We start from the raw sequence: 17,530 nt of genomic DNA, 5'->3' as shown, positions 1-17,530 counted from the left end.
CAATTAGCCAAAATTTCATGGAAATACTGTAGTTTAAAAAGACAAATTAACTGGGCAACAAATTAGAAATACAGAACAAATTAGAACACTACTAATATTATTAAGGTACTATAAAACTGTTCAAAGTTCTAAGTTTAAAGCAAAATGTATTATCAGAGTACATAAATACCACCACACACAACACTGAGATTCTTTTTCCTGCAGGAATACTGAACAAATCTACAGAACAGTAAATATAAACAGGATCACTGGACAACAAACCGTGCAAATCCAAATATAAATAAATAGCAGTAAATAATGAGCATGAAATAACAAGACAAACACAAAGAAATCTGCAGATGCTGGAAATTCAAGCAACATACACAAAATGCCGGTGGAACACAGCAGGCCAGGCAGCATCTATCGGGAGAAGTACAGTTGACGTTTTGGGCCGAGACCCGTCGTCAGGACTAACTGAAAGGAAAGATAGTAAGAGATTTGAAAGTAGGAGGGGGAGGGGAAATGCGAAATGATAGGAGAAGACCGGATGGGGTGGGGTGAAGCTCAGAGCCGGAAAGAGGATTGGCGAAAGTGATACAGAGCTGGAGAAGGGAAAGGATCATGGGACGGGAAGTCTAGGGAGAAAGAAAGGTGGGGGAGCACCAGAGGGAGATGGAGAACAGGCAGATTGATGGGTAGAGAGAGAAAGAAAAAAAAGGAGGGGAAAAAAACCAAAAAAAACAAAATAGTTTTCCCCCTCCTTTTTTTTCTTTCTCTCTCTGCCCATCAATCTGCCTGTTCTCCATCTCCCTCTGGTGCTCCCCCCCCCCACTTTCTTTCTCCCTAGGCCTCCCATCCCATGATCCTTTCCCTTCTTCAGCTCTGTATCACTTTTGCCAATCACCTGCCTGGCTCTCAGCTTCACCCCACCCCATCCGGTCTTCTCCTATCATTTCGCATTTTCCCCTCCCCCTCCTACTTTCAAATCTCTTACTATCTTTCCTTTCAGTTAGTCCTGACGAAGGGTCTCGGCCCGAAACGTCGACAGCGCTTCTCCCTATAGATGCTGCCTGGCCTGCTGTGTTCCACCAGCATTTTGTGTGTGTTGCATGAAATGACAAGATACAGACTCCTTAAAGTGAGACCATCAGTTGTGGGAACACTAGAAATAGAAAGAGTGTAGTTATCCATCCCCTTTTGTTCAAGATCCTGATGGATGAGGGGTAGTAATTCTTCGAGAACCTGATGGTACAAGTCCTAAGGCACTTGTACCTTCTACCTGATGGTAGCAGTCAGAAAATAGCATGGCCTTGGTGGTGAGGATACCTGATTATGGTTGGGAGGGTTTTAACCATGATGTACTGGGCCAAATCCACTCAGAGATATTTCTGTTCCCATGCCAGGCCATAACACAGCCAGTCAGTACACTTTCCACCACACATCTATAGAAGTTTGCCAAGGTATTTGATGACATGCTGAATCTCCACAGATTCCTGAGGAAGTAAAGGCACTGTTGTGCTTTCGTTGCAATTATTATCATCTGATGGGTCCAGGACAGGTCCTCTGAGATAGTGACACCCAGGAATTTAAAGTTGCTGACCCCCTCTCTGTCTCTGATCCTCTAACGATTACTGGCTCATGGACCTTTGTTTTCCCTCTCCTGAAGTCTACAATCATTTCCTTGGTGTTATTGACATTGAGTGAGAGATTGTCATTATTACACCACTCAGCCACATTTTCAATCTTCCTCCTGCATGCTGATTCATCACCACCATTGATACAGCTCACAACAGTGGTGTCAACAGCAAACTTGTATATGATACTGTCTATTAGTTCCTAATAGCTATCGACAGAGCAATTCATCCAGTGTACTCTACCAAGTTCCTTTGATTGACTGTGAATGAACAAAATCAGTGCAGCCACCTAGTACAGATAATGGACTGTATTCATTGCCTTCCTGCATGTAGCAGTGTCAAAAAATCACTGCTTTACAATTTGGCATCCATCCACCCAATAGGATAACATAACACAAGCATACACAACTCACACTATTTAAAAACTGTTCACTCCAAACATGGTGCGGTGTCTAACGGCCACACAAGCACACTTGACTGATTCTAGTTAGAAACTGTTGCATCCTCCAAATCTTCTGTTTCATTGTAACATTCAACATTATTGTTGATACCTTCAAATTCTTCATAGTTCTTAACATGTTGAAGTGGTGAAATCATTTCATTTTCACTCCCAGACGTTGATTGCTTCTCCAAGCTTGAATGTTTGAAACTGCAGTGAGTGAGACAGTTCTGAATTGTCTTACTGCTTATTTCTCATCAGCTATCAGTGACAGAAATCACTGTGTTTTGAACACAAACACACACAACTGTTGCTATTTTAAAAATTGTTCACTCTAAACATGGTGTAGCTTCTAATGGCCACACAAGTTCAAGCGACTGATGCTAGTTAGAAACTGTTTGGCAAAAGTATCCTGTCACAGTTAACCAGCATAGTGTCACAGACACCAGAAAATCTGCAGATGCTGGAAATCCAAGCAACACACCCAAAATGCTGAAGGAACTCAGCAGGCCAGGCAGCATCTATAGAAAAGAGTAAACATTCAATGTAGTCAACAGCAGCATAGTGTACCAAATTGGGTGGCAGAGTGGAGATACGTCTCTACCAAAGAAGGTGTAAGGCACTCCTTCCCTCCACTACCCTGCAGGTCACCCTTGGGCAAGATGTAGCAAATAGCCCCTGATCAGGGTCACATGAAGCGGGTGGTAGACGGCCGTATGAGCAGCTGGTGCATATCACAATTCGGTTATGCGACCACTGACACCAGGCAGACAGCCTCTGAAGAGTATTGATAATGGCTGGCGGGTCAGTGGAAGAAGACAAAGGCAAACCACTTCTGTGGAAAAATTTGCCAAGAGTAATCATTGGTGATAGAAAGACCATGTTCGCCCATGTCATATGACATGGCACGTAATGATGGTGAGTGTCTCAGATAAATCAAGGGAATTCCGGCTATTTTCTCTATTAATTTTTGTTCTTTGAGAGTTGTCCCAAATAAGTGGTTGCTGCAATTAACTGATGGCCCAATTAACTGTAATCCAGTGTATTACTTTTGAAAGAAAGTGAGCACTATTCTTGTGTGTCAACATGCTTTAAAATTAAACCCAGTGCTATAGTGTTATTGCAACATAAATATTGAATTTTCCAACATAAGAGAAGTCGATAAAACCATTTTCAGAATAAAATAAAACCACTATCAGAAAAACGATCAGTTGATATAATATTGCTACCAATTAAGGCTGATGCTCTGAAACCTCGAACAATTAAATCAAGTACTCTGGTATCTGTGTCAGGCAAATCAAATAATGCTGCAGAGTCGGCAGTCAAATTTGATGAATTAAATCAGGGACTGAAATATCACCACCAGTCATATTGAATTATACACTATCACAGTCAGTCAAATCAAGTACCGAGGCACAGGAGATTCTGCATATGCTGGAAATCTCAAATAATACACACACAAAACACTGCAAGATCTCAGCAGGTCAGGCAGCATCTATGGAGGGAAATGAACCGTCAGCACTTCAGGCTGAGACCCTTCATCAGGACTGGAAAGGAAGGGAAAAGGAGCCAGATTAAGAAGGTGGGCTGGGGGGAGGAATACAAGCTGGCAGCTGGTAGGGGAAACCTGGTGAGGGGTAAGGTGGGTAGGTGGGGGAGTGACCATGATAGAAATATCACCACCAGTCGGATCAATTTACTTATTATTGAGATACAGTGTGGAATAGGCCCTACGAGCTGTACCATCCAGCAAACCCCCAATTTAATCCTAGCCTAATGAAAGTACAATTTACAATGACCAATTAATGTACCAACTGATATATCTTTGGACTGTGGGAGGAAACCAGAACACTGGGAAGAAATCCATGTGGTCATGGGGAGAATGTACAATCTCCTTATAGGCAGTGACAGGAATTGAACCTGGGTCCCTGATACTGTAAAGCGGTGAGCTAATCACAATGCCACCATGCTGCCATACAGTATCATAGTCAGTTAAATCAAATGCATAGGCACAAGAGGTTCTGCAGATGCCGGTAATCTTAAGTAACGCACACAATATACTGGAGGATCTCAGCAGATCAGGCAGCATCTATGGAGGGGAATAAACAGTCAATTCTTTGGGCCAAGACCCTTCATCAGGAATGGAAAGGAAGCCGGAAGAAGTCAGAAAAGAAGGTAGGGGAGGGAAAGTAGTACAAGGTGTTACGTGAAAGGTGAGACCAGGTGAGGGGGGATATGGGATAATGTGAGGACAAGGAGGTGGAAGAGGGAAAGGGCTGAAGAAAGGAATCTGATAGGAGAACTGAGTGGACCATGGGAGACAGGAGAAAGGGCACCAAAAGCAAGTGATAGAGAGGTGAAGAGAAGAGGGAAGCCAGAATGGGGAATGGTAAAATGAAGAAGGGGAAGTGGGAGGAATTACCAGATTTCGAGAAATCAATGTTCATGCAGGTTGGACACTACCCAGACAGAATATGCGGTGTTGGTCCTCCACCCTGAGAGTGGCCTCATTGTGGAAGTAGAGGTGGCCATGGACCAGCTGGTTGGAATGGAAAAGATGAAGGCAGATTCATTCCATTCCTGTTTGCCTCTGAACCGCAGAGGCAGATAAACATCAACCACAGGGCTAGTCTGGAGTCACAACAAGGTCAGACAAGGTAAATGTGGTAGGTTTACTGCCCTCAAGGGTCTTATTGAATCACATGTTTATTTTAAATCTAATCATTTTATAGTCGACATTACTGAGATTCTTTGTTTTTATTGATATAATTATTTGAACTTGCATCACAGTGTTGTGAACACATCTCTGCACATGATGGAACCAATCTCCCTTCTGTGGACTTTGTCTATGCTGCTCACTGCCAGTAACATCAAAGACCCCACCCACCTGAATATTCTCTTCTCTCTCCTCTCCCATTGGGCAGTAGGTACAAAAACCTGAAAGTACATACCACGGGGCCCAAGGACATCTTTAACTTCACTGTTATAAGACTATTGTTGCTATCAGGAAGAAGGTACAGGAGCTTCAGGGCCCACAACAACAGGTTCAGGAGCAGCTATCACCCCTCAACCCACTCACTCGACTTCACTCACCCCAAAACTGAACCTATGGACTCACTTTCAAGGACGCTTCATCTCATGTTCTCGATATCTATTGCTTATTTATTATTATTGTTTATTTATTTCTGTATTTATACAGTTTATTGTCTTTTGCACACTGGTTGAACATCCAAGTTGATGCAGTCTTTTATTGATTCTATTATGGTTATTATATTGCATGGAAGGGTGGAGATACATCTCTACCAAAGGAGGTATAAGGCGCTCCTTTCCTCCTCTAGCCTGTAGACCACCATCGGGCAAGGTGTTGCACTTGATCAGCTGCCCAATCAGGGTCATGTGAAGCCATGGGAACAGGTGGTGGATGGTTGTATGAGCAGCTAGAACATATCACGAGTCCTGGTTATGTGACCTCTGACACCAGGCAAGCAATCTCTGAAGAATGTTGATAATGGCTGGTGTCACCGATCATGTAAAGGCACTGCCCAGAGAAGGCAATGGCAAACCACTTCCTTAAAAAAATTTGCCAAGAACAATCATGGCCACCATGATCACCTACACCATACAACACAGCACATAATGATTATGATGATGATGAGGATTCTATTATTGAGCTATTGAATATGCCTGCAAGAAAATGAATCTCGGGGTTGTATATGGAAATATATATGATAATAAATTTAGTTAGAACTATTGAATGTTCCACAGTACAATAAGATGCACTCTTGCACTCACAAGCCACCTTGCTTTCACCTACCTGCACTTTCTCTGAAGTTAGCTGCACTAAGTTGACCTTGATAGAGGTGATAAAGATGATGAGAGGCATTGATCATGTGGATAGTCAGAGGCTTTTTCCCAGGGCTGAAATGGCTAGCACGAGAGGGCACAGTTTTAAGGTGCTTGAAAGTAGGTACACAGGAGATGTCAGGGGTAAGTTTTTTATGCAGAAAGTGGTGAGTACGTGGAATGGGCTGCCGGCGATGGTGGTGGAGGCGGAAACGAGACTCCTGGAGAGGTACATGGGGCTTAGAAAAATAAAGAACTATGGGTAACCCTAGGTAATTTCTAAGGTAAGGACATGTTCGACACAGCTTTGTGGGCTGAAGGGCCTGTATTGAGCTGTAGGTTTTCTATGTTTCTGTGTTATTCTTTAACCTTGTACTACCTCAATGCAGTGTGTAATGAATTGATCTGTATGAATTGCATGCAAGACAATCATTTCACTGTATCTTGGTACTTATGACAACATAAACCAATTTACCAATTGGGATCTAAATTTATGTTTCTGGAAATCAGCTACCTTGTCCAATAACATATCCAATTGCATTACCATAACCCCAGTCTAATGTACTGATATTGCTTTTGAAGTGATAACAACTCTATTTCAATCAGGTAATAAAGAACCAATACCAGTTTAATCAGGAGACACAGTTTCAATATCTATTCACCTGTTGGATTAGTGTCACTGACACTCAAGTCAAGAGTCCAGCAAATCTTTTACATCATCTCAGCCACTTCTCTACTCCAGTCATTTTGGTGGTACTGCTCTCATATCCAGTGTGCCATTTCATGCCAACGTAAAACTCAAACAATCCCAAATTCCACCACAAACTCACACTATCAGTTCATCACACGTGCTTTCTGAGGTCTTTTGGCTCAAGTTCAGCCCAGATTCCTCCAAGAGCATCGCAACTTTGTCGTAGGGTTTAGAGGTTTGTGTGCCTCAGTGACTATGTTGGCTGGAGATAGAGCTTCATGCTTTGGTTCTTGGTAGGGTCACCCATTCCAAACAGGTCAAAGGTGGTCCACCGGTCCTCCAGGTTTGGGGGTTCAGCTCAGGACTAACAATCCTGACTGGTCAAGAAAGAGTTATGGAAACTACATTGAAGAATCCTACTATATCTCTGTGTGACGGTCTTCCTGATTTAACCTGATTTCAAACTGGTTTAATTGTAACTTAATCACAGGACAATTTACAATGTCCAATTAACTACTAAGTGGTCTGCCTTTGGACTGTGGGAGGAAACTGGAGCACCTGGAGAAACCCCTGCATTCCACCAGAGAGGAGGTACTGACCTGAATCAGTGGATGCCAGGACTGAACTCCAAACTCGGAGCTGTTACAGCGTCACAATAACCACTACACTACTATGGTATACCCCGACTGATTCACTGTTATCAGCTGCAATACCTGGCCACAGAGCTTTTCATCTCACTACCTCTCTCCTCCATTAGAGAACTCCTAAAACTTCTGAATATATTACTTCTTCCACCAATTTTCTGCTCGTCTGACCAATGATTTCTTGGATGACATGATATAATTTCTAATAATAAATATTTTGTAATGTATAATCATTTCTAATATGATGTTGTTCCATGTTCAAACCATAAGAGATAGGAGCAGAATTAGCCATTTGGCCCATCAAGTCTGCTCCTCCACTGATCACGGCCTCTCAACCCATTCACCTGCCACCTCCCTATAGCCGTTAATGCTCTCACTAATCAAGAACATATCAGCTTCCGCTTTAAGTATACCCAACAATTTGGCCTCTTCAATCCTTTGTGGGAAAGAATTCCACAGGTTCAACACCCTGTGGCGAAAGAACTTCCTCCTCATCTCTGTTCCAAAGGGACAACTCTCTATTCTGAGGCTGTACCTCTGGTTCTAGATTCACTCACTACAGGAAACATCCTCTCCGTGTCCACTCTGTCTAGGCCTTTCAATATCCAATAGATTTCAGTGAGATTCCCCCCCATTCTTCTGAACTCTCGTGAGTACAGGCCTAGAGCAATCAAACGCTCCCTCATATGTTAACCCTTACATTTCTGGGATGATTCCCATGAACCTCCTCTGGATCGTTCTACTTGGTAACATTCATGAAGAAGTGTCTTGAATGAATCATCATCTCGATGGTGCTCTCTGAATAAAGCAACCATTGTTCTAATGCTGGATTCAATTTACAAGGGCTATGTCTCTGACTTCATGGGGCTTTAATTTGTTCACACTAGTAAACTGTGAACTGAAATGGTGAAGAAGTGCTAATTACACATTCATGGAAGAGTTATTTTTAATTTCAAACATTTCAAGCTGTTCTCAGAGGCCACACACACAAAATACTGGAGGAACTCAGCAGGCCAGGCAGCGTTAATATATGCAAATGAACAGTTGATATTTTGGGCTGAGACCTTTGATCAGGACCAGAAATTAAGATCCTTTCCGGTCTTGATGAAGGGTCTTGGTTCAAAATGTCGACTGTTCATTCTTCTCCACAGATGCTGCCTGACCTGCTGAGTTCCTCCAGTGTTGTATGTGTGCTTCTCTCGATTTCCAGTATCTGCAGAATCTTGTGGGTTTATGATCAGAAACCACAGCTCCTTCCTATACCTAAAGATCCAAATGCTATTAAACTCTGTTTGTACAGTAGAGCAGTGCACTGCTGTTAAATTCAACACATGAGATTGCCAGATTGGATGCCACATCACACAAATTTAAGGAGCCTCCCTCACTATTCTTTTTTCTCTCCTCCTCCCATGACTTCCCTAATTTAGAATTCTATTAGAGAAACAGTGTAAGTAGTCTTAATTTTAAATATGATCCAGTATAAATTGTACTTGAGGAGATAATCTTAAATTGAGAGAGAATGTCATTTTTAGCAACAAGTAACATAAAGCATTGGTAAGCTTTGTGTAAAGCCGAGACTGGATGCGACAACAGGTTTAACATTTCACTCTCTAGAATGTACAACAAAGCCTTTGGCTTTGATCCCTGGATCATATAATCATTAAACCGCTTAAAGCAAAAGAATGGTATTTTCTCCGTATTATAAGAGGCAGGAGGACCACCATGGAATTGAACATGCAGAGCCTGAAGGAATCTCTTGCATAAAGCTTTGAAAATTGATAATATGGATTACCATACAGTATAGAACCTGGAACAGTATAGGCCCTTCAGCTCATGAAGTTGAGCTGACCCCTTAACCTACTCCAATATCAACCTAACCCTTCCCTCTCACATAAGCCTCCATTTTCCTATCATCTATGTGCCTGTCTAAAAGGTTCTTAAATGTTCCTAATGTGTCTGCTTCAACCACCACCCCTTGCAAGGTGTTCCAGGGACACACCACTCTCTGTGTTAAAAAACAACCTCTGACAACCCCCCCCCCAAAAAAACTCTCCTCCAATCACCTTCATACGATGTCCTCTGGTATTGGCCATTACTGTTCTGAGAAAAAGTTGTTGGCTGTCCGCTCTATCTATGTTTCTAGTGATCTTATACATCTATCAGGTCTTTGCTCATCCTACATCACGAAGGAGAAAACAATTACAAACTGCAGAGTAAACGGCAACAGCTACAGAGAGAGGTCGGGTAACATGCAGGATCATAATAACCTTTTAACTGATTCTAAGATCGATCTAACCTTTCCTTCCTATATAATTCCCTATTTTTTTAACCATCTTTGTGTTTATCTAAGAGTTTCTTAAATACACTTAATACAATATACCTTTCCCTATCACCACACCTGATAGGGCATTCCATGCACTTACCACTCTGTATAAAAAAAAATTGCCTCCAAAATCCCCCTGAACCAGGGGTTCCAACCTTTTTTTATGCCATGGACCAATACCAGTTAGGAAGGGATCTGTGGACCCCAGGTTGGGAACCCCTCCCCCATACTTTCCTCCAATCACCTTTAAATTATGTATGTTCCCTTGTAATAGCTATTTCTGTCCTGGGAACATGCCTCTGACTGTCCACTCGATCTGTGCCTCTTATCTTGTGCACCTCTATCAAGTCATCTCTCATCCTCCTTTGGTCCAAACTGAAAAGTCCTAGCTCACTCAAGATACTATTGTCTATTGTAAGACCTGCCCTCTTTCTGGGATAGAATCCCACAATCGAGGACATCTTTAAGAGACGATGCTTCAAGAAGGCAGCGTCCATCACTGAAGATCCTCACCATCCAAGTCATGCCTTATTTTCATTACTTCTATCAGGAAGGAAGTACAGGAACCTGAAGAGACACACTCAACTTTTTTTGGAACAGCCTTTTCCCCTCCGCCATCAGATTTTGAATGCTCCGTGAATCCATGAATACTATCTTATTTTTGATTTTTTTCCTTTTTTATTGTATAATTCATAATTATTTTTATTTCTTGCACTGTACTGCTGCCATAAAACAATAAATATCATGATACATGTCAATGATAATAAACCTGATTCGGATTCTAACTCATGGACGTTATCAACACAGAACACTCAAGTCTACACAAAGCGGAATGGAAATTTCACCCACACACACAGATTTTTAGTGTTTTAGTCAGAACTTTGCTGTTCTTAGTCATTATTGTAACCAGCAAATGTCAACGAATTGAACACAGTCTGCCTGTTAATTATTGATTATTTCCTTCCCATCTTTCCTTTTTAGGATGAGTTTTTCTGCAGTTTGGGAAAGGATTGCCACCAGGTTCAGGAACAGTTTTTACACCTCAACCATGAGGCTCCTGAACCAGAGTGGATAACTTCACTCACCACAACTCTGAACTGATTCAATACATCAGGCTCCTGAACCAGAGGAGATAACTTCACTCACCACAACTCTGAACTGACTTCACAACCTATGGATTCACTTTCAAGGACTCTACAACTCTTGTTCTCAGTATTATTTTCGTTTGCACAATTTGTCTTCAATGTTGGGTGTTTGTCCATTTTTGTCTGTCTGTGTATAGTCTTTTGTAAATTCTATAGTATTTTTCCTATGAATGTCTGCAAAAAAAATGAACCTCAGAGCAGTATATGATAACATATACATACTTTAATAATAAATTTACTTTGAACCTTGAACATTGTATGTCTATATGAAATGTTGAATCACAGAGAAGGCAGAATTATTTCATGGTCCTTTCCTAGACATAGCATTTTCGAAACTGTTAACTGTATTTTTTTTTTATCCCACCAAGCATTCTTTCATCCTTTCTCATTGCAATTTCCCATTAGGAAAATATGCAATATTGGTGAACTGCAGGATTTTTAAGCTCAGGTCTCCTAGGGCCTCACAGAAACAGTATATTCAAACACTAGAGCAATCCAGTCAATTATGAAGGAGATAGTATTTCTCCCTCTACTGGCTGAGCTCAGATATTGCACTTCAGGCATTTGCATTTTCATTTGATCCTGCTTATTGCTGCGATTTTGGTGGAACTGCAGAAACTGATTCACTAAAGATCAGTAGCGTTTCCACCACTTTTATAGGGACACTTAAGAGATTGCTAGATAGGTATCTTATGGATAGGGGAATCAAGGGATATGGGGACAAGGCAGGAACCAGGTATTGATAGTAGATGATCAGTCATGATCTCAGAATGGCGGTGCAGGCTCAAAGGGCCGAATGGTCTACTTCTGCACCTACTGTCTATTGTCTATTGTCTGTTCTTAGATAGGCACATGGATGATAGGAAAACGGAGGGCTCTGTGGGAGGCAAGAGTTAGGTTATAAGATCGGCACAACACTGTTGTATAGAATGCTCTATATTCTGTGTTGTAGAACATAACCATATAACCATATAACAATCACAGCACGGAAACAGGCCATTCCGGCCCTCCTAGTCTAGACTAATACAACACAGGATCTGCCTGCACAATGTCCATATCCATCTACTTCCCTCACATTCATGTTCCTATCTCTTAAAAGTCCCTAACGTATCTGCCTCTACCACCACCCCAGGCAGCACATTCCAGATACCCACCACTCACAGGGTAAAAAAAACTTAACTCTCACATCTCCTTTGAAATCACCCCCTCTCACTTTAAATGCATGTCCTCTGGTTTTAGCCATTTTATCCATGGTCTCTATTCTGTGTTCTATGTCCTAACCTATGTTCACTGAAGTTTTATGGGAGAATAGCAGCAACATCAAGAAGGTTCAAATCCAAGGTTTATGACTTAAATGGTCTCTCATGTGACATTGTGATTCCTGGGATTTATCAGATCAGCTCTGTCAAACTGAGAAGTTAGACTGTCCAACTACAGGATTCAAAATCAGGACCTTAGTAACTAAAAAAATCTAAGGGAATAATCTGAAGGGTGTCTACAGAACGAGAGAATACACATTTCCCATCTATAATTTCTCACTAGTATAGAACATTACAGCACAGTACAGGCCCTTTGGCCCACAATGTTGTAATAATGTTTAACCTACTTTAAGATCAATCTAACTCTTCCCTCCTGCGTATCTCTCCTTTTTTTTTATCATCCATAATAGGACTTAGAACATTACAGTATAGCACAGACCCTTGGCCCACAAAGTTCATGAGGGATCTTTTCAAGCAGAGAGAAGATTGCCATGTGATTTTCCTTGCGTTCTTCCCAGAGGTTTCTTGTTCACATGTCTCACCAGGTAGTCCTGTGACAGCAACGCAGTGCATTAATGAGCAGGTGTACAGGTATAGCTAATGAGGTGGCCACCGAGTGAATCTCCAGACAGACTTGAAACTTGTATCAAATGGATGCAGGTGAGTTGATGCCACTGACATCACATCTCCTCCTTGTTCAGTGACTTTGGCCATGGAATGATTATTGGTGCCAGTCGGGGTGGTTTGAGTAACTTTTTAATGCCATGGACAAATGCCCTTAAGGAGGGTAATTACTATGCTCTATGGATAGGAAACCCCGCTCCAGAGTTTACCGAGAATGGTGTGAAAAACGTCTGGGCAGTGGCAGTTCGGTGGGTGAGACCACCTTGATAACGAGAGAAGTCGGAGCAGACTGGTCAGCTTGGTTCAAGCTGATGGGAAGGTGTCAGCAACTCACATAACCACGTGTTACAACAGTGGCGTTCAGGAGCACATCTCTGAACGTACAACATGCCAGATCTTGAAGTGGGTGGGCGGATGCAGTAGCCACTTTATTAGGAGCAAGGAGGTATCTCATACAGTGGCTACTGAGTGTATTCTTCCAGTTAGGCGACAACTAATAGCTACAAAACAGCCAGCTCTTTGAAAGGCCTTGCTTCAGTGCCTCATAAGAGGATAGACCATTTACTTGCGAATCCCTGGGTGGACAGATTTCAAATCTGCCAGTCTGTGAGTGGGTAATTTGTAGCAGAAAATCGTAAAGCCAGCTGCTCTTGGCAACCCTTGAGAATTTTTCAAGTAACAATCAGGGCTGGATCCTTCACAGACATTGTGTTGCTTTGCAAGGCATGGAGCCTCACTTTGTCAAATGAATAAAACATCTTCCTTTAGATTGTCCATTTATGAGGTTCTGTCACCATAGTTACTAGAATGCAGAGACGCAACATGTTTGCATCGAAAACTCTCTACTGCACTTCAGAAATGTCAGTCAGTTTCTGTAGTGCGTTTTCAGGAAGCAGGTCAGTACATAATTGAACAAAAACATCATAGAACGTAGAACACAGAACAGTACAGACCTTTCAGCCCACAATGTTGTGTCATCTCTTTAACCTATTTTGAGGTCCATAGTACTGTGCAAAAGTCTTAGAGGACCACAACCTTGCTGTAGTTTGGAGGTTTGCGTGCCTCAATGATCTGGAGAGTTATGTTGGCTGAAGTCAGACTTCATGCTTTGACTCTTAGTAGACACACCCATGCCGAACAAGTCAAAGGGTAGAGGCCAGAGTAAGAGTGGTCACCGGTCCTCCAGGTTCGGGTGTTCAGCTCAGGGCTAACAACCCTGACTGGTAAATACGACAATATTCCTGAGTCTCCACCCAAAACCTGCATGAGGTACAGTAATGAAAACTGAGAAGCAGCTACTGATACGATGAAGGAAGCCTTGAACGATGCCAAGTTGGAGGTCTCTCATTGTTGCCCTAAATGCCAGCAGCTTAATGGGCAGTAAGACTTCCTACAGTTATCAGGATGCAGAGATGCAACACATTTGCACTGAAAACTCTCTATTGCACTTCAGAAATATCAGTCTGTTTCTGTAGTGTGTTTAGAAGAAGCAGGTCAACATAGAACATAGAACAGTACAGATCCTTCAGGCCATAATGTTGTGCCATCTCTAAGTTCTACAGTATTGTGCAAAAGACTTAGGAACCCCAGAAATATATACGTGCCTAAGACATTTACATAGTACTGTATCTAATCCCATACTCCCACATAGCCCTCCATTTTTCTTTTATCCACATGCCTAAGGGTCTCTTAAATGTCCCTCATGTATCTGCCTCTACCATCACACCTGGTCTTGCTTTCTATAAACCATAAGGCAGAATTAGACCATTTGGTCCATCGAGTCTGCTCCGCCATTTCATCATGGCTGACCCGATTCTCCTCTTAGACACAATCTCCTGCCTTCTCTCCGTATGCCTTCATGCCCTGGCCAATCAAGAATCTTTCAACCTCTGCCTGAAAATACATAAAGACTTGGCTTCCACAGCTGCTTGTGGCAAAGAATTCCATAGATTCACCACTCTCTGGCCAAAGAAATTCCTCATCTCCATTCTCAGAGGACACGCCTCTGTTCTGAGATTGTGTCCATGAAGCTGCCCCTCTCTGAGCACAGATTTGGGTTTCAGCCTGAGACTTACACTGTTTATTCATTTCCATAAATACTGCGTGACCCGTTGGGTTCCTCCAACATTTTGTGTGTGTCACTTTAGATTTCCACTATCTGCAGAATTTCTCGTGTTTATCTTAAAGTTATGCCCCTTGTATTAATCATTTTTGCCTTGAAAGAAAAAAGATCCTTAGCTGCCAGCTTGATCTATGCTGATCTATAGCTGACAACTTGATCTATATCATCTTGACTGCTTCTATCAAATCTCCTCTCATCTTCCTTTGCTCCAGAGAGAAAAATCCTGGCTTACTCTACCTAACCTCATAAGACATGCTCTCTAATCCAGGCAGCATCAAGAAAACATTTATGAATAGACATAGAAACATGGAAAACCTACAGCACAATACAGGTCCTTTGGCCCACAAAGCTGTGCCGAACATGTCCTTACCTTAGAAATTACCTAGGGTTACCCATAGCCCTCTATTTTTCTGAGCTCCATATACCTTTCTGGGAGTGTCTTAAAAGACCCTATTGTATCCGCCTCCACCATCTCCGGCAGCCCATTCCACACACTCACAACTCTCTGCATAAAAAACCTACCCCTAACATCTCCTCTGTACCTATTTGAAAGCACCTTAACACGGAGCCCTCTCATGCTAGCCATTTCAGCCCTGGCAAAAAGCCTCTGACTATTCACACGATCAATACCTCTCATCATCTTATACACCTCTATCAGGTCACCTCTCATCTTCTGTTGTTCCAAGGAGAAAAGGCCAAGTTCACTCAACCTATTCTCATAAGGCATGTTCCCCAATCCAGGCAACATCCTTGTAAATCTCCTCTGCACCCTTTCTGTGGTTTCACATCCTTCCTGTAGTAAGGCGACCAGAACTGAGCACAGTACTCCAAGTGGGGTCTGACCAGGGTCCTATACAGCTGCAAGATTACCTCTCAGCTCCTAAATTCAATTCCACGATTGATGAAGACCAATACACCATACACCCTCTTAACAACAGAGTCAACCTGCGCAGCTGCTTTGAGTGTCCTACGGACTCAGACCCCAAGATCCCTCTGATCCTCCACACTGCCAAGAGTCTTACCATTAATACTATATTCTGCCATCCAAAATGAACCACCTCACACTTATCTGGGTTGAACTCCATCTGCCACTTCTCAGACCATTTTTGCATCCTATCAATGTCCTGCTGTAATCTCTGACAGCCCTTCACACTATCCACAACACCTCCAGTCTTTGTGTCATTAGCAAATTTACTAACCCATTCCTCCACTTCTCCATCCAAGTCAATTATAAAAATCACAAAGAGTAGGGGTCCAGGACAGTTCCCTGAGGCACAGCACTGGTCACCGACCTCCATGCAGAATATGACCCGTCTACAACCACTCTTTGCCTTCTGTGGGCAAGCCAATTCTGGATCCACAAAGAAATGTCTCCTTGGATCCCATGCCTCCTTACTTTCTCAATAAGCCTTGCATGGGGTTCCTTATCAAATGCCTTGCTGAAAGCCATATACACTACATCTACAGGGGTTATACAAATGGTTATACAAAGCTGGTCACTCATTCTGCAAGGGTCACTAGCAAACTCAAGTGCAGGACTTACAGAGACTATGGCAAATCAAACAAAACTAAAAAATGAATACAGAAAATTAATAGAAAAACTAACCAGAGCTCACTAATCTATACAGAATGTTGACAAACAGATTGCACTGACAATACACAGAAGAACTCGGTTCTGAGATTCACACGCAAGGAACCACAATGACCCGATGAAGACAGGTTGACATGCCCCTCTGGAACACATTGGAGTCCCGGACCCATCAGATAACATAAGTGACCAGTCGAAGCAATAATCCTCAAAGGCAACAACAGCAATAGAAAAGCTTGAAAATACTGTGAAATTTAATTATCCCAAGTTGAATAAAGCTGATAAATAAATGAGACACCTACAAAACAAAGTGAAAATCCAGAGCCAGCCCAAAGACAAAAATTAGACATAAAAGGTAAACAATCAAAGGAACATTGCATACCCACGTGATGACACTGAGAAGATCCAGGTCACGTGCTAACTGACAGAAAAATACCGCTTTTCTTCAAAAACAACCCCCAGTTGTGACACATTTCTTATACACTAATGGGCACTTAGTTGAACTACAAGCTGTTTGGTTACTGAGCTGGACCACTGACTGTGGAACTGACCTCATACATTGGCCAGCCAGGCCTGGTCTACACTTTAATACATTGCATTACCTTCAAAGTTCTGTTGGGACTTGAAAAACTTTGTATAAAGGAGTTGCTTCTTTTAACAATCTGGCACTTTTGCAGACTGACCCAGAGTTGGCATACAGCCGGTACCCATTAGCTTCTGGAGCCATCATTCTTATCCCTAACTCCTTTCTCCAAATGATGCTTGGCTAACAATCAGTACTCAGAGACAATCAAACTGCTGAGAGCTGTAAATATGGGAATCCTCCCATAAAATGCAACAGTTCATCTGAATTCAATAAGTAAAATTAAAGATTTCAATGGAAACAACTTCGCTGTATCATGCACATTCCAATAAAAAGTATAATGTTAGAACAGGGATTCCCAAACATGGAGCTGAGCAGTCTGTGAACCCAAGTTTGGGAATCCCTGTAGAATAATAGTGGGCATTGCCTTTTCTTTTGTCATGATTGCCGTTCCATTAAAAATGCAAAAAAAAAAACAAGAAAAGAAATCACAAGCAGATGTAATTTGGAGATCAGGTTGCCCTACCTGGTTCTGGAATGATTAGCTGTCCGCTTGCCTGCACGTTTCCTGCATCATTCTCTGCCACACACTGATAAAAGCCCTCGTCTGACTTCACCAGACCCAGGATTCGCAGGTTGCTGCCACCCTAAAACAG

At 42.3% G+C, this 17,530-nt stretch overlaps 1 protein-coding gene across 1 annotated transcript in view; it reads right to left on the bottom strand.

Moving 5' to 3' along the window:
- dcc (DCC netrin 1 receptor) overlaps window positions 1-17,530 on the bottom strand; it is a 1,312,938-nt gene that overhangs the window by 446,842 nt on the left and 848,566 nt on the right. Inside the window, exon 7 of the mRNA XM_073064089.1 lies at window positions 17,401-17,521. Coding sequence (XP_072920190.1) covers window positions 17,401-17,521 — 121 coding nt within the window. The remainder of the gene's footprint in view (window positions 1-17,400; window positions 17,522-17,530) is intronic.

The sequence above is a fragment of the Hemitrygon akajei genome, chromosome 13 (assembly GCF_048418815.1).
Source record: "Hemitrygon akajei chromosome 13, sHemAka1.3, whole genome shotgun sequence".
NCBI classification, from domain to species: Eukaryota; Metazoa; Chordata; class Chondrichthyes; order Myliobatiformes; family Dasyatidae; genus Hemitrygon; species Hemitrygon akajei.
The sequence above is the reverse complement of the archived record's forward strand: the minus strand, read 5'-3'. Positions and strand labels throughout refer to the sequence as shown.